The sequence below is a fragment of the Macaca mulatta genome, chromosome 17 (assembly GCF_049350105.2).
Source record: "Macaca mulatta isolate MMU2019108-1 chromosome 17, T2T-MMU8v2.0, whole genome shotgun sequence".
Classification (NCBI taxonomy): domain Eukaryota; kingdom Metazoa; phylum Chordata; class Mammalia; order Primates; family Cercopithecidae; genus Macaca; species Macaca mulatta.
This window is the reverse complement of record NC_133422.1, coordinates 10,578,181-10,600,159: the sequence shown is the minus strand read 5'-3', so window position 1 is coordinate 10,600,159 and position 21,979 is coordinate 10,578,181. Positions and strand designations below refer to the sequence as shown.

Sequence of the window (21,979 nt, the reverse complement as noted above, 5' to 3'; positions counted from 1 at the left end):
CCACCCACATTATCAATAATATTTATCACGCTTCAGTTGTTAGGCGGAATCATATGAAATGCTGTTTTTGTAGGTCATAAATAGTCAGATATTGGCAATTTTACATGGCTCAATCTGGTATATGCCAAGCACTGTGTCAGGAGTTTTATACATATTATTTCACTCACCATAGGAATGCTACTAGCTAGACCATGGGCCTATTTTACAATAAGGAAACTGAGGCTTGGAAAAGCTGAGTAACAGCCTGGAGTCACACACCAGCAATGAGAGTCCTTGGATTTGCCTCCAATCAGCCACTCCCCAAAACCCATTTCTTTCCACAATTCCTCCTGCCTTCCAAAATACTACTGTTATCTGGTAGATAAAAAAAATCAAAGCAAAAGAGAAACTGTGAGTTTCGGCTTTCATTCTTATTTATTTATTTATTTATTTATTTATTTATTTAGAGACGGAGTTTCACTCTTGTTGCCCAGGCTAGAGTGCAATGGTGCTATCTTGGCTCACCGCAACCTCCGCCTCCCAGGTTTAAGTGATTCCCCTGCCTCAGCCTCCTGAGTAGCTGGGATTACAGGCATGCACCACCACGCCCAGCTAATTTTGGTGGAGACAGGGTTTCTCCATGTTGGTCAGGCTGGTCTTGAATTCCCGACCTCAAGTGACCCGCCTGCCTCGGTCTCCCAAAGTGCTGGGATTACAGGCGTGAGCCACTGTGCCCGGCCCATGCTATTCTCTAAAAAGCGCAAGACTGTCACAATCATGATTTGCATTGGGCAAAGTTTTTCCTATGTTGTACCATCTGAATGATTCTGCTCTAACTTACTGGTCCATTTTTCTTTCAATGGGAACCCAATTGAACATGAGCTATCAGAGATTATGGGTGGAAAATGACCGTACTCAAACCCCTGTGCAAGGAAGGTGAGTGCCTCCTGCAGGGAAGTGGGCTGCCGGCACCAGGAGGGTATAAATCCAGGCTCTGAAATTCTGACGTTCGTGCAAGCCATGGTTCCTCTGGGACTTGAGCTTCTGCTCTATGAAGTGAGGGATTTGCACTAGAATTATCTTTGGGTTTCCTTTCTGCTCAAAAAAATTCTACAATCTATTTATTCATAAGAAATGATTATCAACCAAGATTTACTGATGATTTTGTCTGCTGGCAATGACAAAGCTTGTTTTGACAGGAAATACATATTTCCAGGGCTACGAAACACCTTCAAACTCCCATTGTATTTATCTGGCTACAGCAAGTCCGCATTCATCTGGATCAAGCATCATCTAAGACATAAAAAGAACCATAACTCCTAGTAAGAGCATAGTTTGACTTTTTTTTTTTTTTTTTTTTTTGAGACGGAGTCTCGCTCTGTCACCCAGGCTGGAGTGCAGTGGCCGGATCTCAGCTCACTGCAAGCTCCGCCTCCCGGGTTCACGCCATTCTCCTGCCTCAGCCTCCCGAGTAGCTGGGACTACAGGCGCCTGCCACCTCGCCCGGCTAAGTTTTTGTATTTTTAGTAGAGACGGGGTTTCACTGTGTTAGCCAGGATGGTCTCGATCTCCTGACCTCGTGATCCGCCCGTCTCGGCCTCCCAAAGTGCTGGGATTACAGGCTTGAGCCACCGCGCCCGGCCGACTTGATTTTTTGAGTAATGCGAGACATATTTCCTATTTAACTCAGGATAGAAAATAGGAAATAAATGGTGAGCTTACTGACAGCCTTCTCAGCACAGAAGGAGTGCCACGTGGTGTCCCTTAAGTGGTTTCTGCTGCCGCCTCACCTCTGCTCTCTATCACTGAACTTAGTTCTTTTCCCACATGGTGCTTCCCACCCTTGTCATTTCTTCATTCACTGACGTCTGTGGTCCATCTTGCCAGCTGGCCTGTGCTTCACCGCCATCTCTTTTATTTATCACTGTATATCTAGGCTCAGGGCTTGGCACAGAGTAGCTCTTCAATATATATTTATTATGTAAATGAATAAAGTAAGAGGATCTTTGTGAAAATCCAGAATTTTAAGCCAAAAGACCCAGGCACTCATTCTGCCTGTGTTATTCACCAGCTGAGTAGCTGTAAGCAAGTTACTTCATCTCTCTGAATCAAAGTATCCTGAAAGGTAATAAGGGACATAAGATCCACTCTATCTACTTTATAGAGCGGGGAGACAAAAATAAGTCTTACATAGTTCATCATGGGACTCAGTGTGGCCTTTCTGCCTGTGCCCTCCAGGGCCACAGAAGCTGGCCAGTTCATGCCGATCGGCCACCAGGCACAGTGCCAGGCATGGCCCCGAAAGGGGACCGAAAGTATGACTGATTTCCACTCAATGTTAAATCAACTCTGGAAGTTGATCTGTATTTCCAACTTGCTCAAGTCAAGCCTGTGGGCTGCTGCTAACCTGGGAAGGCCAGGGATGTGGCATCCAGCCCGTGGCTCCATGGAAACATGCCTGAAGGAGGGCCACCATACTGGAAGCTTATCAGCAGAAGAGCCCAGTTACAGCCGCCCCAGAATAGATCCCTCAGGCACTCTCATTTATAATGCCCTTGTATCTGAACTAACACTGCTTAAGGATTCTGAGTCACATTTAGCCTTAAACCACCCTTGTCAGCACAGCAGCTCTCAACCAGCCACCAGGGAGCAAGTATTAGCAATGCATTATCACACGCGCTCTGCACGGGCGCAGAGCATGCCTGAAACACAGCCTCCCGAGGGCTCTCACCTCTCCAGGGCTTCACAGATGGGAGCCAGAGGTCAGGCAAAGTCCTTTCAACAAAAAGCCTGCCCTTTGAACCTCCTTGAGATGCACTTTATAGAAGGAGAATGAACAAAGGGAAGTCTGAGTTACCTTGGCTGCAGAGTAGCCCCGCAGACCAGAGCACAGCGAGGAAAGTGGGGTACGCATCTACACAGTTCTGGCTGCGGAATAAATAAATAAGGAGAAAAACAATCAGATACCAAGTCACTGCAATATGGTCTGAAAATTACCTGAAAGTTGAAGTTAATCATCATCATCATGTATGAAACATAAATCCCATTCATAATTCCACTTATATCTGCCCAATAAGATGGGGCAGCCAGCTGCCACCTGGGAAACAAACAATGGTATAAAGCAAACACATGTTCATAATCCATTAACTCTGTTCCTATGGTGATGCATAAGGGAGACTTGGTTTCTTGATGTATTCCTTTGGCAGGGTTCCCGTTCCTGGCAGTGCACCTGTGCTTCTTGGAATTGAAGAGTGAGCAATGCAGACAGAGGATGTGGCCACACTGGCGTGGGGGTGGTGGGGGAGAAGAGCCCAACTAAGGAAACTTTTCTATCAGATCCACAAATCAGCCCAGGTCGGCAAGTCAGGCTGAGCAAAGAAAGGTGATCTTCAAGCGTTAAAGACACCAAGGTCAATTCAAAAAAGCTGGTGCTCAGAAAGTTAGCTTACTGAGAGGGCGATCACTGTGTGCCGGACACAGTCCTCACTCCCTGGAGAGTTCTCACTCTACCATGGATGTTTTACACCCATCCTCTCTTAACTCACCATATTCCTGTGAGTTCACATGATGATTGTATGAGTTTCCTCTTGCTGCTATAACAAGTGGCCACAAACTGAGTGGCTTAAAACAATACACCTTATAATCCCAGCACTTTGGGAGGCCAAGGCAGGCGGATCACAAGGTCAGGAGTTCAAGACAAGCCTAGACAACATGGCGAAACCCTGTCTCTACTAAAAATACAAAAATTAGCCGGGCATGGGGGCATGTGCCTGTAATCCCAGCTACTCAGGAGGCTGAAGCAGGAGAATCACTTGAACATGGGAGGCCGATGTTGCAATGAGCCAAGATCGTGCCACTGTACTCCAGCCTGGGCAACAGAGGGTGATTCTGTCTTTCAAAAAAATTAATTAATTAGAATTAAAATATACACGTGAACAGAGTCCAGATCCAATTCCTTTTAGCTCTCAGACCCTGACTCAGCTCTGCCCTCGTGAGAGATGGGTGAAGGCACAGCCCATTAATTAAGGCCAAGTCTGAGCTGATGAGCCGCACTGCCTGGGGTATCTGTTCAGCAGCTGCCCCAGAGTCTTGAGCTATCTCTATCAGTCAGCAGTTGTGTTTTATGCTAAAAATACATGCATCTGTCTCTTCAATCCACCAGCATCATTTGTCCTTCATGCTATTTTTCCTTGATAGCCATGGTCACTAAACATTTATGATCCCACACCCCATCAACCAAGTTTTGAGCATGCAACCTTATGACAAGTATATTTGCATATAAACTATATACACATACTACTGTCCGTGTATATGTTAAAAATGAGTAAAGCTTTATTTCTTCCTGCAGCCTCATGGGTCATCTTGCAACCCTTTTCAGTGTTCCTGGATGCCCCTGGAGAAGCTGCTCCTGGGACGACTTTCTCCTAGAATAACACACAACCCTATTCCCAGTGGTTTCCTGACACAGGCGAACAGACCAGCTGCCTCTGGCTTTTGCCAGCATGTAGCTGCCTGCTGCATTGATCTTTGGCCCTTTTTACAACCCAGACAGGCACACAGATACACTGCTGGCCCAGGGAGGAAGCGGTCTTTGTAACAGAACCTCAGCAGTATTCAGGCAATTTTTATCTTACGGAAAACTCGCCACCCTGCCTGCTTAGTTCCTACCTTTCCATGGCTGGCTGTCCCCTCCCTCATCCTTCGCCTTCCCTCTCATGGAGGTTGAGTGTACAGACCCGTGGGTTTTGAGGGCTGGGCTGAAGCACCCACACAGTGGGGATGCCCGAGCGGCAATAAGCACCTTCCACTCTCCTCTTACACTTTTCATCTCTGGAGCCCCACAATGACTGTGGAACTTCCAAATGACACAGCACAGCCACCAACCAAAGGGCACTTCTGCAATCTGGAGGCTGGCAACCAGTGACACCAGGTCTGAGTGCCATGGCTTCTTAGAGCTGTTCACTCCTGGGGGGACATGGCAGAAACTACACAGCCTGGCCTGCTCCATTTCTTCTTTATTGCCAGCCAAACGGAAACCTAACTTCTAACCACATACGGTGAAATCGCGCCATAACTTCTCCAAACTGGTTGAGCTGAGGAGTCCATAGGAACACAATGTGACCAGTGAGGATGCAGTCACCTGGCAGAAGTTTCTCTTTCCAAACTGATATAGCATAGTAGGAATGCTTGCTTTGGGTTTCATCTGGGGAGAAGTTTTGACCTTGCTTCATCAGAGACACTTTCTTTGCACCTCTTGCATGTGGATATGTCCGAGGTGGGACTCTAGTAATTTTCTCTGCAGATGGTGCAAAGAGGCTGACAGCGACCGACACAATTTCTGTACTCTCCTCCAAATGGTTTTAAAATGTCTTAAATCACACCTTTAAACATCTTAAGTTGATTCTGAGAATTAATACATGGAAGGCCTAGATGTTAAAATAGAAACCTCTCTATAATCAGTTTAGCAAAGGATTTCCTTGAGCTTGGACTGCTGGAATAGCCCTGGACAGAAGTGCTTGGGAGAAGGGAATGGAGCCCAGAGCAGGTGGGAGCATGCAGAAAGAGGGAGACCTAGGTGGCCCGCTGCAGCAGCACTGTGAGTGTTCAGGGACTGTCCGAAAGGAAAATGCCCAAAGAGGGCAAGGGGCCAGGCGATCAGACTGTGACCACCGTACTAATGTGTTCAAGAGTGGCCCAGCAATTTCAGAGCGGAGGGAGGGAGCTGAGGAGACGCTCCCTCCAATTCCCGCTTGCCTACACCTCACTGAAACAATTAAAAATACCTAGATGAGGAGGACTGAAGAGAAAGTATATCGGTGAGTGTGATGTAGGCCTGTTCAGTCGAGATCCCTTGAAGCCAGTTTAATTCACGGGAAAACAATGGTACCCCTGAAGGGGACCCTCCCTCCCATGGTGCCAGCAGCGAGCCCAGGGACTCCAGCCCTGCGGTGTGAATCTTTATCCTGCATTTGCCCCATTCTTGGCATTCTGAATGCATTTTTCTTGGGTGACCATGACTCCCCCTTTGGAAGGATCTCTGGGGACATCAAAGTTGCTCGTGGGCTGGAACTGAAGGCCAGCTCCTCCCTTAGCATGAGGCCTTCCTCCATGACAGGCCCCTAGTCCGTAGTCCATAGTCCCCAACACACCTACCGCTGGCTGAGCCTTGAAATACACTCTGCACAAAGGAGAGAGGAGGATTTGAATAACATTCCTTCGGATTTGCATCCTGAATAGATTCCACCCATCTTTAGGAGCTGCTCGGGTGTTTTCAAACAGCCTTTGTATTCAAAGAAAAGAATGAGAGAGGGGGAAAGCACCTGCGTAATGTCCCCATTCTTTTTGTTCTTATTCTAGTTGCTCAAGGAGCCCCTGTGTTAGAAAATGCACTGGTGTCACCTCCAGACTTCCACCTGCAGGAGAGCGAGGGGCAGGTGAGTTGAAGGCTGTCACCAGCGTGTCCTGCCTGTGGCTTCTGAAGGCGACTGGTGAGTCATGGCCGGTGTTCACAGTAACACCCCTGGTCTAACCCCACAGGAAATAGGTCAACTTCCCTAATCAAATGACTCTCTCTGATCTTTCTGAAGCTGCAGAGATCACACCTCACTCCGCCAACGCGCCCCATATCCCCACTCCCTTTCTTTTGACACTAGCACTCACTAAGATGATGAAGGGTGTCCACAACGCCTCTCTGGTGAAATCCAACCTTCCTTAGCTCCCTGGCGCTCAGAAAGTTGGCTCAGACAGACCTGTGGTATTAAGGGTGTCATCACTCCTAGAAGGAGACCCCCCTGCCCTTGCCCCCGCCGTTAGCAACATCAGGGTTTAGACTCACTTGGCAGTGTAGACTCGCTCAAAGGCAAGTGTCCCCGTCCTCTGGAAGCTCCTCCCATTCTGCGTCCTGCTTTCGTGCTCCACCTTATGGGCAAAGAATCCTGCCAACAAAAAAGGTTTGCATTCGGCTCATCGTGGGCATGTTCTGGAGTCTGCTACTTCCTTGTTTTACTAGAATGTTAAACGCCTCCTTGACTTGACCTCCAAACAGCCCTAAATGTCCTCCATCAACTGTCATTTAGCAGAAATGTACTCAGCAGCTGCTCTCTACTGAATGCTGCGTTTGGTGTTGGAAACGCAGTTGTGAGCAAGGCACGGCCCCCACTTTCCAGGATCTTACAGCCTAAAGGAATAGACAAACAAGGAAAGCAGGTGTTCCTCACAGCAGAGCGAGTCATGCCAAGATAAGATTGAGTACACGGTGCTTTCAGGGTCAAAGGAGGCAACTTAATTCCATGTTGGGTCACAGAAGGATTCCTAGAGAGAATTACACCTAAGATAAAATCTGAAGAACAAGTAGAAATTAGCCAAGCAGAGGGAGGGAGAGGGGCCACTCTATGTTAGGAGAACGGAATATGCGAATGTCCAGGGGAAAGAACTGTTTTGGTTCAGAATGTCCAGCCAAGGAGGGGGAATGGAGGGCGCTGGGGAGAAAGTGGGATTTGGTAGAACCACAGACAAGGCCAAACAGGGAGGTGATGAATTGTTCTTTCAATGACATGTGTCTATGACCACTTGCCACGTGCCAGACATTTAGCTTGCATCCAAGAACAAAACAAAGAGCCTTGGTTTGAGAAACTGATGCTCTGGTGAGGGCAGCAGAGGAGGAAACAGATCATCCACAGTAAGCAAAATACATAAATTGAAATGATACGGTGTGCTGAGCTATGGGCGAAAGAAGAGCATGGTAAGGGGCCATTTGATGCATGCAAGAGGGTGGGGGCGTGAGCCCCAATGACAAAGCAATAACTGAGCCAGGGGTTAAGAAGATGACCATTGAGATTTGCACCTGGGCCTAGCAGGGTGACTGTGACCTTGCTGAGAGCCGTGTGAAGAAATTCAGAACTTAGTTCTGTCTGAGAACAACAAGGAATTACTGACAGGTTTAAGCAGAGGAATGTAGTCATCAGAAAGCCACCCTGTGTTTAGTGTAGCAGGCACTTCGCAGAATCAGATCCAGGAACGGGGGATAAGATAGGAGTCGACTGGGGTGGTGGCGGTGGGGGTGTCAGAGACGCCAAGGAGACACAGTCTGGAGGGTTTGACTATAGACTGGATGATGGGGGGGTGAAGGTCTCTCTCCCTTCTCTCCTTTTCTATTTTATTCCTTTACTCCTTTTTCAAGAGTGAAAAAGGGGATATATGTGATTGTCAGGGATCCAACCACAGGGTTCCTTTTCATCAATTTCATATTATCTGCCTCAAAAAGACATTAAAAGGGTGCTTTATTATGTATAGGAATAAAAGCCTTTCATGTGTTTCTTTTTGATACAAATAACACTCCTTCTGTAGGAATGTGCCCACTTTAAGTGTATCTGTAGGGTCTCTTGCATAAAGGAAGGGCCCACCTCATCCCAGGCAATGTGATGGGCACTTGCCGTGTACTCTGTCACTGAGTTTTGCACCCACTCTTTGCAGTGGGTAGTACTGTTCCCACTCTGTGGGTAAGAACCCTGCGACCTTCCAGACTCACCCCACCGCTGGGGAGCAGTGCAGCCGGGACTTCAAACTCTGTGGGTCACATGGGGATGTGTTTCTCCTCTTGCTGTCACCGTGAAGCTCCCCGCAGGATTTCATCAGTTCCACAGGTTTTTTTTTTTTAAAGAGACAGAATCTCACTCTGTCGCCCAGGCTGGAGTGCAGTGGCGTGATCTCGGCTCACTGCAACCTCCGCCTCCAGCGTTCAAGCGATTCTTCTGCCTCAGCCTCCCCAGTAGCTGGGACTACAGGCGTGCATCATTCACACCCAGCTAATTTTTGTATTTTTAGTAGAGACGGGGTTTCACCATATTGGCCAGGCTGGTCTCGATCTCCTGACCTTGTGATCCACCCGCCTTGGCCTCCCAAAGTGCTGGGATTACAGGCGTGAGCCACTGGGCCCAGCCAGTTCCACAGGGTTTAATACACCTGTGGAAAGACCTGTTTTTGCCAGAGTATGACAGAAGATCCTAATTGTTTTCTTTCCAGAACCCAAGATGGTGTTCCCTGCCTCTGAACACATAAACAGGGCTAGTATAATCAGCCTTCTGTATCTGCAGGTTCTGCATTCCTGGAGTCAACCAACCACTGACCAAAAATATTAAAACAAACAAAACAAAACAAAACAAAACATTTTGTCTATACTGAAAATGTATAGATTTTTTTCTTGTTACTATTTTTTAGCAATACAGTGTAACAACGGTTTACATAGCATTTACATTCTATCAAGTATTATAAGTAATCTAGGCCACACACAGTGGCTCATACCTGTATTCCCAGCACTTTGGGAGGCCGAGGCAGGTAGATCACCTGAGGCCAGTAGTTCGAGACCAGCCAGGCCAACATGGTGACACCCCGTCTCTACTAAAAATACAAAAATTAGCCAGTTGTTGGGGGAGTTGAGGGGGGGCTGTAATCCCAGCTCCTCGGGACACTGAGGCAGGAAAATCACTTGAACCCAGGAGGCGGAGGTTGCAGTGAACTGAGACTGCACCACTGCACTCCAGCCTGGGTGACGAGAGTGAAACTCCATCTCAAAAAAAAAAAAAAAAAAAAAAAAGACAAAACAAGTAATCTAGAGATTATCTAGAGATTACTTAAAGTATATGGAGGATGTGTGTAGGTTAAATGCAAATACTATGCCATTTTATATCAGGGACTTGAGCATCCATGAATTTTGGTATCCAAGGGAGGTCCTGAAACCAATCCTCCAGGGATACGGAGGGATGACTGTATTAAAAGTCAGAGGTTATTTCTGCAACCAGCAGCACGACACGCTGTAGTTCTCTGCATCTACCTCTCTTCTTTCCCTCCTTGCTCAGAGAACCAAGCCCCTTCCTTTTCTCTAAGGCTGTGACCTCTACCTGCGATCTTGACCCTGTCCATGCCACTGACTTCAAGTCTGTATTTCATTGCTCCTTCTCCCACTTCCAGAATCTTTAATATCATCTTCTCTCCTTTTCTTTATCCTGGAAACACCCACAGATCTTCCCTACCCTTTAAACAAAACAAAAACAAACCTGCCTCAGTCCAACATTCCACTAGGGTTTACCTCTCCTTCCTTCTAAGATAACTTGGAAGAGTTGGCTGCCTTTGTCTACTCCTCACCGCCCCCTCACTCCCCAACCTCTTGTAATCCTGCAGTATGCTACAGAAACAATGCATGCAAAGACCATAAACACACTTATCGCAGCTAGCTGCTAGCAGTAAGCCAGAACAAGTGTGAGAGAGACAAAGACCTAGATAGAGAGATAGCTGCAAACCCTTGTGAAGCATCTGCTGTACGTGGGCACGGCTGGCTACTTTATATCATCTTGTGCAAGACCTTCAGCAACCACATGTGGAGGTTATCAATCACTCCACTGCTCAGTGAAGGAAACTGAGGGCCAGAGAAGTTAAATAAGTTTCTCAACAAACATAAAGAGATCTTGAGATTTTAGTTAACCACAGAGTTCCTATGACTCAGCAGTGACACACAGTTCTCGAAAAAGTAACTCATACGTAGATTATTCTAACAGAGTTGGAGTCCATATCTCAGGAACAGCTTCCCTGTACAGAAGACACCTATCTGCATAGGTGTTCTTAGAAAGAACACAGGAAGAGGAGAGGTGACCCAATGGCAAGGGACTCCAGAAACGATAGGCTGAAGAGGGGGATGTGACAGCTGACACCGTAAACACAGAAAGAGCAGGCACAGTCTAAGTGATTTTAGGGAACAGCACCAGGACTGCTGGATAAAAGGCACAGGGCTGCAGATTTCAGCTCAGCATAAGACAGAACTTCTTGAACAGTGAGTGCTTGAATGAATGAATTGGAGGCAATATGCATGGAGCAAGTGTCTACTCTCTAAAGTCAGGTGATTAGGTTTTAATCCCAGCTTCACGACTCCTGACCTTGGGACTTTCAACCCACGCTCCAAATTCTCCATGATTCACTTTGCTTATCTGTAAAACAGGAATAAATCATGTAGTATGTATTTCTAGGCTGGGCTCATGCCTGTAATCCCAGCACTTTGGGAGGCCAAGGCAGGAGGATCACTTGAGGTCAGGAGTTCGAGGCCAACCAGGCCAACATGGCAAAACCCTGTCTCTACTAAAAATACAAAAATTAGCCGGGCGTGGTGGCACATGCCTGTAGTCCCAGCTACTCAGGAGGCTGAGACATAAGAATCACTTGAGCCTGGGAGGCGGAGGTTGCAGTCAGCTGAGATTGCACTACCGCACTCCAGCCTGGGCGACAGAGTGAAACTCAATAATAATAATAATAATATGTATTTCTTTATTCACTTGCATACACTTATAAAGACCTGTCTTTTTGCCAGGCAGTGTCCTGGGTGCAGGGGACTAAAGCAGGGAACAAAACAGGTACAGTGAAGGAAAGGTCAGCCTACAGTGACCCCTCTAGTCTCTGCAAAGGCAGTTGCGTGAGTGGGTGAGTGCGAGGATTAAATGGTGCAAAGATTACATGAGATAATACTAAGCACCGCAGGAAGCACCATTCTTCACACAACGCAAGCTTTCAATCCATGCAACAATTGGAAAGGCAAGCTTGGAAGGTGGTGAGTTTTCTGAACTCTGTAGTGTTCAGGAAGAAGCAGCTGTGAGGGTTACTATAAGGAAGATTCCTGCTTTGGGGGAACTTCATGAGTCTATGATTCTGTTTCTAGAGCCTATCAAACCCCAGGTTGGATGGCAAAGTCTTCCAATATGGTGCTTGGGAGGTTTCTTGTGAGTGTGTGTATGTGTTGGGGTAGTAACAGCAGCTCCATTTCCCTCCTTAGCACTATGCTCACAAATCCTTATGACTGCAGGGCCATAATGTCGCCAAAACTTGGAGGAGCCTGCCTTTCTTGGGGGAAAGAGGACACTGCTAATGCCTGCCAGCTCCCCCTACAACCAGAGCAGATGTAGAACAGCCTCCACATCCTTCCTCTGCCATCACTAAGTGTAGCTCAGGGGCACTGAGCCCCTCCCCTCAGCTCACATTTCTCCCCAATCACTTTCTCCAAATACAGTATGTGCTTCCCAGGTTTGCATCATGTCCAAGTTGCTGGTACCTTGGCTGGAGAAGTTGGAGGCTCTCTGCCTGCTACTCATAAGAAATGCATCTATGTAATTAAAACTTGCCCTAAGCCCCAAATTGGGGAGACAGATTTGAGCCCAACTCCTGTCTCCTTGCTGGCCAGCCATGCAATGAAGCCTTTTTCTCTCAAAAGCCAGTGCCATAGTACTGGCCAATGAGCCCATTTGCTGCATTCTCTGGGAAACCAAGTTTTGATAGTTTTGGTCCAGGTTTCTTAGAACAATGTATTTGAAACTCGTTCTGTTTTTCTAAATCTGCATTCTGCTGGATCAAGCTGGAAAGGGTTACAAGTTTGAAGATCTTGATGACTAAACAATGTTTGAAAGGCAGAGGAGGACATTGCACCAGGTGGGCCGGCTCTGCCCAATCACAGAAAATCAGGCTCTCGAAGTACGGAGAGAGTGCAGAGCCCAGTGCAGTCATGGGTGTATGTGGAACTGTGCCTCACTGTCTTAGGACGCAGACTGGGTGCAGTGCCTGGTAACACCATGGAAATCTTTCTTTAACTAACAGGAAGTGTTCACAATGGCATTTTAGGGTATGAGGAAGAAGAAAGGCAGGGTTTTTGCATATTTTTTTTTAATTCTGTAAGGTAGGTCTATGGTTGCAACATTGAGGTGAATTAGAATTGCAAAAAGAGGCTTGGACATACATCTGGATCTTTGGGATTACCTAAAAACTCACAGTTAAAAACAAATAGTCGTGTTATCTCCCAAGTTATTGAATGTTTTGCCACCTCCACTGAGAGGTATATGAGGGGCTCTGCTGTGGTTTCATTGGGACCACAGAAATTCCCTCACTGAGCACAGGCAGGAGAACTGTGCAAAGTCACTCTGACCACACATTGCCTCAGCTGGCTCCCAAGGGGATCTAGATCTCCAGACTGTGGCTGTCAGGACTCAGACGTCTGGCCATCTTTAATCTTACCTCCACCTCCCACTTGTCCCACAGAAGAAGATTTAATCCTATCTGTCAAAAAGAATTCAAAATCTCACACTCACCTCAATCTGAACAGGGTTTGCTAAACCATGATGGCAAAGCCCAGGATAAAGCCCTGGGCAGAGCAGGGCCAGTTCCCTAGTGCACCTCCGTTAGGAGAGGTGAAGAGAACCTGTCCTTGAAATGGAGAGCTCTGAAGCTTCCCCCAGCTCAGCTCTGAATCGAGAGGGAGCCGGACAGAGTGAACTCAAACTTCATAGCAGAGTTCAGCCCTAACTGCACAGACAGGTGAGGGGGCACAAGGTCCCCTGTCCACCGATGCCCCTCAGTTTTATTGATGGGTGTCAGGGGAGAGGTGAATAAGTGAATACTAGAGCTGAATAAGTGCTGGCCACCTGCCCACCCCTACAGCTACCTTCGCAGAGACTGCAGGCGTGGCCGCAGGCTGACCTGTCCATCACTGGAGCTGTTTTGTTCCCTGCTCTATTTCCCCGTACCCAGAATACTATCTGGCCCAGAGCAGGGTCTCTGTACATGTATGCAGGTTGAATAAAGGAATCCTTGCCAATTTACAGGGCCAAGGGAGCCCCGTGTGAAACCGTAAGGGCTCAAGGAAATGGTGGCCTAAATAAGCCATTTGTTCCCTCTCTGAGCCACAACTTCGTTGTATGTAATTTAGTATAAAAATGTTTGGGTCAGAGAACCACAAAGTATAGTTCTTATAGAAAACATACTTGGAGTGTACGAAGCTGGGCCTTTCTGCCCTGGAGGCTGAGGGGGAGGCTTGCTCTGTGCCCAGGAGGCTACATCACCATCATCTGTCCACACTCAAGATGGGGGAAAATAGAATATCCCAAAGTGATTCAATACTCAAAGTTCCAAAACGTGACAGCGTGTCAATGTTCAGTAATCACCACGAAGCTACAGCAGCTGCCCTTAGTAATTACTCTTTTTTTTTTTCTCTATCTTAATAAATATAAAACACAAAGGCACTGGAGATACTTATGAAAGTGGTCTGAGGCAGTCCTAACTTAGAACTTTAGGGAGACAGCTCTACACAGCCATCCCTTTTCCAGATCTAGGTATCCTGCTTGTTTTTTTTTTTTTTTTTTTTTTAACTAATAGCGGAATAATGGAAATGCAAATGCCGAGCAGGACAATTTTCCTCTCTCTCTCTCTCTCTTTCCGAAGTATACAATGCATATGAAAAATGCTTCTTGGGAGGCTGAGGCCGGAGAATGGCGTGAACCCGGGAGGCGGAGCTTGCAGTGAGCTGAGATCCGGCCACTGCACTCCAGCCTGGGCTACAGAGTGAGACTCCGTCTCAAAAAAAAAAAAAAAAGAAAAATGCTTCTAAAATTATACATGCTAGAGAAAAAAAAGGTGTCACAAAAATAAAACCATGTTTCTTCAGAAGAACAAAAGAAAAAAGTAATATAGAGGAAAAATAATAAGATGATTTTTCCTACACACGTACCAAAATCACTCTTTTTAGACTGCAGATGACCGGGAACTTCAATTGCACTGCAGAAGTTAGAAAAGCCCCGTGTCTGCGTAAATGTGTATATCATGTTCCCTTTCTAGTCTTCTTACCTTCCACCTCTTGCCTGGCTACATTAATCAATAGCTAAAATGCTGATCATAGACAGTTCAGTGAGGGTTTTAGCAAAAGCCTTCAAGTTGCAGCCCTGGCTCTAAAAATGGGACCAGTCATCACCACGAAAGTGAAAGACTAAGAGGAGGAAAACGCCAAATTTACACAGAAATACACACAACCCTACACATTCAAATAAAAAGAAGCAAATAAAGGTAAGGTAAAAGTGTGTGTGCATGCGCACACACCGACACAATAGTTTAAGCCTGATTTCCAAACACCCATCAAAGAAAATCTCCCCTTCTGTCCTTCCCTGAGTAAAAGGTTTTGCTTACCGTTCTGAACCACGCTGATGAGGGTGACAATGGCCAGCAGGACAACATTGCCTACAGTTTCTTGATCCATGTTTGCTTCAGGCTCTCCGGAGAGGACTGCTCTGGCTCCGGCCCCACAACCTGCCCTGTACAGGAAGGGGAAGTGAGAGCTTGCACTCTTTCATCATTAGAATTTCTGAAGATCCCCAGCACAATGACACAGTGCCTCCTTCTTCCTTTTTTTTTTTTTTTTTTTTTTTAAAAAAACTAGCCACCAAAATGCCCTGGCTGTGGTTCAGTGCAAGCTACTAGGAGAAGCAGGGCTTGGCAGAGGAGCAGACAAAGCCAGCACTCTCCCACACTTTCTTGTCATGGGAAACTTTCCTGGGAGTCTCCAGAATGAATCCTGGATCCAAGACTAGGACCAGCATGAGCCCAGCACAGGCACCAGAGAATCTGGAAGCTGCCATCATCTCTGGCTTCAGCAAAGAGAAAGAAGGGAAAGAAAACCCAAAACTCTCAAGTCAGACAGAGTGGTATAAGCCTGTAACCCCAGCACTTTGGGGGGCTGAGGTGGGAAGATCGCTTGAGCCCAGGACTTTGAGGCTTCTGTGAGCCGATGACTATGCCACTGTACTCCAGCCTGGGCAACAGAGAAAGATTCTCTCTCTCTCTCTCTCTCACACACACACACACACGTAAAATGAAACTTTAAACAAAATGTATACAACACCAAAAGATCTGTGCCCCAAGCACTGTCCTTCTTTTTTTGAATTCCAAGAAAAAAAGTGAACACTTAACACACAGTAGGGCCCTCAGTAGCAGCCACATAAGGTTTGAATGAAGGAAGGAATCAATGGCAGTGGGGAGGGACAGCTGATATCTCCATTTCTTCAGAGAAAAGTAATAAAAGGAATTAATGGATTAAACCAAAGAATTAAAACCAAACCAAATAATTGGCAAAAGGCAGAAATAGAGTTACAGATGATCCCTAAGGGAAGTTTCCAAAGGATTGTTAAACACTGCAACTGGCTTTTCTGAGGCAATTGTAGAAACGCCTTCCTGGAAATTCTTTTCAACTTAGTACGAGTAGAGCGGCTGTGCTTTCTGAGAGAGTGTAAGCGTGGACCTGCCGGGTGGGTGAGGTGGCCGTCTGGTATTCTGCAGCTTAGCTCAGTGTGAATGGCAATCCCTCCGAGGTTACATGGCAAATGCAAAACATCTGCAACCTTTGTACCAGACTCAGCTATTTGGCATTGGATGAGAGGCGCTTTTATCAAAACTTCACTTTGAAAGGGAACATGGACCACCGTAACTGGTGGCAGCAGGGAGGGCTGCGTCTCGGCTTGGAAGAGGTCAGTGCAGGGGAAGATATTGCTCCCTCAGACATACGGTGCCAGAGGCCAGCTTGAGTGCCCTCGGTTCAGCTGAGAGAGAAAGGCTGGTGGAGGCAATGTGCAGAGTTGCAAGCGGGGAAGCCAGTAGCCAGGGCAGTCGGGCTGGTCATGACACACTTGGGTACTCCCTGAGTACCTAGGGCACTTTGTAGAGTGTAGACTTTATATTAGCCAAGGCTCTCCAGAGAAACCGAACCAATAAATGAATAAATCTCCATATACACATATACACACACACATCTCCATATGTGTATATATATAGATTTTTATATATGGAGATGTATATATGGAGATATATATATATATATGGAGACAATGAGGTACAGTTCCACATGCACCCGTGACTGGGTTGGGCTCTGCACTCTCTCTATACTTTAAGAGCATGATTTTCTGTGATTGGGCAGAGCTGACCCACTTGGTGATCCACCCTCCTCTGCCTTTCAAACATTGTTTAGTCATTACATATATATATATATTGCAGATTTATAATAGAAATTGGTTCACATGCTCATGGAGACCATGAAGTTTCATGGTTTGCCATCGGCAAGCAGGAGACTCGGAATAGCTGCTGGTGAAGATGAGTCTGCATTCAAAGGCCTGATCATCAAGGAGGGCAATGGTGCAAGACCCAGTCTGAATCCAAAAGCTGGAGAACCAGGGGCTCCAGCGTCCAAGGGCAGGAGAAGATGGATGGCCCAGCTCAAGAAGAAGAGGGAATTTGCCCTTCTGCCCACTTTTTGTTCTATGCAGGCCCTCAGTGGATTGATGACACCCACCACGTTGGTGAGGGTGGGAATTCTTTACCCAGTCCACTGATTCCAGTGCTGATCTCTTTGAGAAACACCCTCACCAACACACCCGGAAAAAACATTTTACCAGCTACCTGGGCATTTTTTAGCTCAATCAGTTTGACATAAAATTAACTACCACAGAGTTATTACAAGATTTGTTAGGGCTCAGCACTTGCAAGATTTATATATTCACCTTAGTGAGATCCAGTTCATACCTGCAGTTTGGTAAGTTTCAGGGGATGTTTGGGTTTTGGTAGCCAAGGAGTTTGAACCCCATAGAGTTAGCCCTTCTAACATTTACCACATCTTAGTGACAATGCATCAGAAGTGAAGGCCAGTCCTCTTACAAAGTATTCCAGTTGCAAGCATTAGAAACTTAGCTCAAACTAGTTTAGGCAAAAAGGAGAATTTATTCACTCAAAGTCTAAAAATCTGACAACCGAAGTTGAAAAGAGTAGAGATGTGGTTAGGCCTTGGAGCTAGAAAGCTTTCTCTCTCTCTCTTAAATGTAGCACTCTTAAATGGGATTCTCTCTCTCCTGCCTTCCCCTCTTTTTACTCTCTCTTCTGTCCCTTTCTCTCTTCCCCTTCTCTCTACCTCTGTCTCTTTCTTCCAATCTCTCCTCTCTCTCGGCTTCTCTTAGCATGTCAAACGTATTCTCTCTGGAGGCCTGTTTCCTGGCGACATCTTCACCGTCTCTGGAGTTTGACATTTTACAGCTTCCATCACCTGTCAAAGACTGACTTCTCTCGTCTAATCTCTTAGGACAGCCTCATTGGCCCAGGCTGCCTGGGTGTCCATTCTTGGAGAGGTCAACCAGATGGCAGGAGAACGAAGACCCTGGTAGTTCTCACAATTATCATATGGCAGAGGGGGACTAACCCCGCAAAGAAAAACTGGGAGGAGGGAATGAGAGGTGTATTTACTGTTGCACTTGATGGTCCAATGCTTATAATCCCCAGATTAAAATTTCCAGTTTTTAAAGAAGTTTCTCAATCCTACACACTTCTGTCTTTAAAACTCATCCCAATCTGCCGGCACACGAAAACAGCACCTACGGGGACCAACATGGTCAGCCCCCACCACCACTGGAAACCTTCCGGGCTCCGTGGAACGCAGGGACCCATACCTTCTGGGGCCCCACACATGGGAGAAAAGTCCAGCCATTCGCGCTTTAGAAGGCCCAAAGGCGCCTGGAGAGGTGCTGGGTGCCCCTGCTCTGAGCTCCTCGGAGTCACCCGCAGCCGCAGCCGGCGCGCAGAGCACGTGCAGAGGCCCGGGGATGGAGGGAGTCCACTTCACCCGGAAGAGCGTGTTAATAGCCGAGACGGCCATTAAATGTTAAATGACAGAGCACACATTAAGATTCTGGCTGCGGCTGCAGAGGAGCACTTATCAGAGGTGAAGCTCTGGAAATGCCATTCATCTCAATAGAGAGCTGCTGAGACAGAACAAAAAGACGAGGGGCGCCGGGAGAGCCAGGGAGGGGAGCGCAGCCTGCCCCGCCTGCCCGGATTCCCGCACGAGACCGCCTGGCCGCAGCCCAGAGCAGCCCAGAATTTGGAGGCGCTGAGCGGCTGTGTCGTGGGGACCTAGTCTGTGCTGGACATTGTGCCCAGAGCCTCACGTTTGCTCTTCAGTGCAACCCTCTGAGGGACAAATTACGCTCCTCCCATTGCCCAGAAAGTGAAACTGAGGTTCAAAGGGGTTAAAAATGTGGTCAAGGGCCTGGCACGGTGGCTCACGCCTGTAGTCCCAGCACTTTGGAAGGCCGAGGCTAGAGGATGGCTTGAGTCCAGGAGTTGGAGACCAGACTGGGCAACATAGCAAGACCCCCGTCTCTAGGAAAAATAAATTAGCTGGACGTGGTGGCAGACCTGTAGTCCCAGCTACTCGGGACTGAGGCAAGAGGATCGCTTGAGACTGTGGAAATGGAGGCTTCAGGGAACTGTGATCTCAACACTGCACTCCAACAGAAGGAGATCCTGTCTTTAAAAAAAAAAAAAAAAAAAATGTGGTCAAGGCAGAGACCCACATAGCAAGGAGCAGAACGAGGGTTCAAGCCCAGGCCGGTCTGGCTTTAAAGTCTGGGGTTTTAATCACCCTACGTGGTGCTACTGGAGTTGTCTTCAGAACCTGGGGCTCCCTGGTCCTTCTGCATTTATGCCTGGCAATCCCCTCACAGGCTAAAGCACTGAGCACTGGCCCCTCAGCCCTGAAGAGAGATTTTTAGAAAGGAAAGAAAGGAAGACATATGCACTTTACAGGAAATAACATATCCCCACGACATCTGACTGTTAGCAAAGGTAATTTTACAAGAAATATCCCACAGCGACAGCCCACCCCTCTCCCGCCCATCCCCTGCTCCCAGCGCCCTCCATAATTATGCATATGCTGCACTGATCTGTGTGTGACAGGTTAGTTAGACAAATGTGCTGGGAGTAGGCAAGAATAATTAGCACATTCATTAATTAGAGTACTGTTAGTAGTTTGACTGTGAAGGACAACCATTTGTCAACAGAGATCAGGACAGCTGGGGCCAAGGAGTGACTCAGGGGGGCAACAATTCAGGAATGCCGAGGCTCTGCCTAGCTGCTGTTAAAAATTCTAGGAGCTGTGCAGACACTTTGCGTCAACATGCCTCCATCGCCATGGCAACAGGGCCACTATGCCCGGCTGTCAGCCTACAACATTCACGTGGCCTTCATCCTCATTTCAGGGTACACGTTGCCATCTCATGACATCTCTTCCCTCCACTCCCCATTCAGGGTTGCCCTCTCTGTTCATTAGGACGAGGATTGACTGGTGGTGAGGGAGAGGGGCAGGAGGTGGGATCAGTGCCAAGCAGGGCATAGAAATACAGCCCAGGTCTACAGGCTGGAATTATGGATGGTTACACAACAGTTCCTTTTCATTTCAGTTAGTCTCAAGAATATTCAGACCAATATTGATCTGAATGATAAGTGATATGAACAGAGAGACCAGGCATGGTCTGTTCCAGATGTCACATGCCAGTGACACATGGTGTCTGTGAGAACCAAATCAACCTGGTTAAAGTGTCGTTTCTCCTTCCCCGGCCACAATCAGGTGGCCTTTCCTTCCATGAATGGCTAGCTCATGGTTCTGAACAGAATTGAACTAAATTGAGATGAATCCTCATGCCATCCTGTAGCTGAAGAAACAAAGATAGTGAATTTGCTGTAGCTCATATGCTATTGATTGAACTCCATACATGCTCAGAGTGCTTTACAGAGATGACCTTCTCTATAATCTTAAATTGTAAGCTGATCATATCGGTGCAAAGCAAGCAAATAGAAGGCAAAGTCCATAGCCATTCACACAGATAGCAGGAAGCAAATGTAGTTTCTGCAAAACCCCTTCCTTTTCCCATTACAAACTCACACCACACAGTGTATTGCTTATGCGTTTGTAGGAAAATGAAGCAAATGACACACGCATATGGAAAACATCACGTAGTGTGTTGTGTAAGAAAACAAAGGTTAAGGCCGGGTGCCATGGCCCACGCCTGTAACCCCAAAACTGTGGGAGGCCGAGGCGGGCAGATCACCTGAGGTTAGGAGTTCAAGACCAGTCTGGCCAAAATGGCAAAACCCTGTCTCTACTAAAAATACAAAAATTAGATGGGTGTAGTGGTATACACCTGCAATTCCAGCTCCTTGGGAGGCTGAGGCAGGAGAATCGCTTGAACCTGGGAGGCAGAGATTGCAGTGAGCCAGGATCACGCCACTGCACTCCAGCCTGGGTGACAGAGGGAGACTCCATCTCAAGAAAAAACAACAACAACAACAGGTTAGACATGGATTTCTTTGCTCCAGACTTAGCTTTATCTGTTTTGTAGGCTATCCAAGGAAAGGAGGTCAGTCATGGGCATGGCCTGCCTTGGAAACATTCAGTTCTGATAGGATTAAAATTCGTGATGCCCATATATGCTCAGTTAATTTTTGATGAAGTAATTCAATGGGGAAAGGAAAGTCTTTTTAACAAGGGTGTTAGAACAACTGTATATTCTTATGGGAAAGAAAATGAACCTTGACCCTTTCAAAAAATCACACAAATTATAACTAGAAGTGGCTCTTAAACATAAACATAAAAACTAAAAATATAAAGCTTCCAAAAGAAAACATAGGAGAAAGTCTTTGTGACCATGAAGAAGGCAAATATTTTTTAGATAACACAAAAAGCATGAGCCATCCAAGTAAAAAAACAAACAAAAAAACCACAAAAAACAATAAATTAGACTTCATCGAAATGTAAAATTTCCACTCTTCAAATAACAACAGATATTTTGCTAAAAAAGATATACATATAGCCAGTAGGTACATGAAAAGATGTTAAACATCATTAGTCACTAGGGAAACACAAATTAAAACTACAATGAGATAACACGATACACCTATTGGAATGGTTAGCAAGGGTATGGAGCAACTGGAACTATCAATCATTGCTGGTAAGAATGTAAAATGGTAAATGTAAAAACGGCAACATGTTGGGAAGAGTTTGACAGTTTCCTTTTTGTTTGTTTGTTTGTTTGTTTGTTTTTTAGAGACCAACTTTCTCTGTCACCTAGGCTAGAGTACAGTGGTGTGATCATAGCTCACTATAACTTCAAAGATCTGGGCTCAGGTGAATCTCCCACCTCAGCCTCCTGAGTAGCTGAGACTACAGACACACACCACCACACCCTGCTAATATTTTTTATTTCGTAGAGACAGGGTATCACTATGTTGCCCAGACTGTTTGAACTCCTAGCCTCAAGCAATTCCCCCACGTTGGCAGTTTCTTTAAAAGCTAAACATACACTTACCATATGTCCTAGAAATTTCACTCAGG

At 46.6% G+C, this 21,979-nt stretch overlaps 1 protein-coding gene across 2 annotated transcripts in view; it reads right to left on the bottom strand.

The window, feature by feature from the left end:
* ALOX5AP (arachidonate 5-lipoxygenase activating protein) overlaps positions 1-21,979 on the bottom strand; it is a 45,555-nt gene that overhangs the window by 10,051 nt on the left and 13,525 nt on the right. Inside the window, exons 2-4 of one of the 2 annotated variants that reach the window (XM_077973662.1) lie at positions 14,962-15,087; positions 6,815-6,914; positions 2,837-2,907 (exon numbers count right to left, since the gene is read on the bottom strand). In XM_077973662.1, the coding sequence (XP_077829788.1) occupies positions 2,837-2,907; positions 6,815-6,914; positions 14,962-15,087 (297 nt within the window). 2 annotated transcript variants of the gene reach the window in all.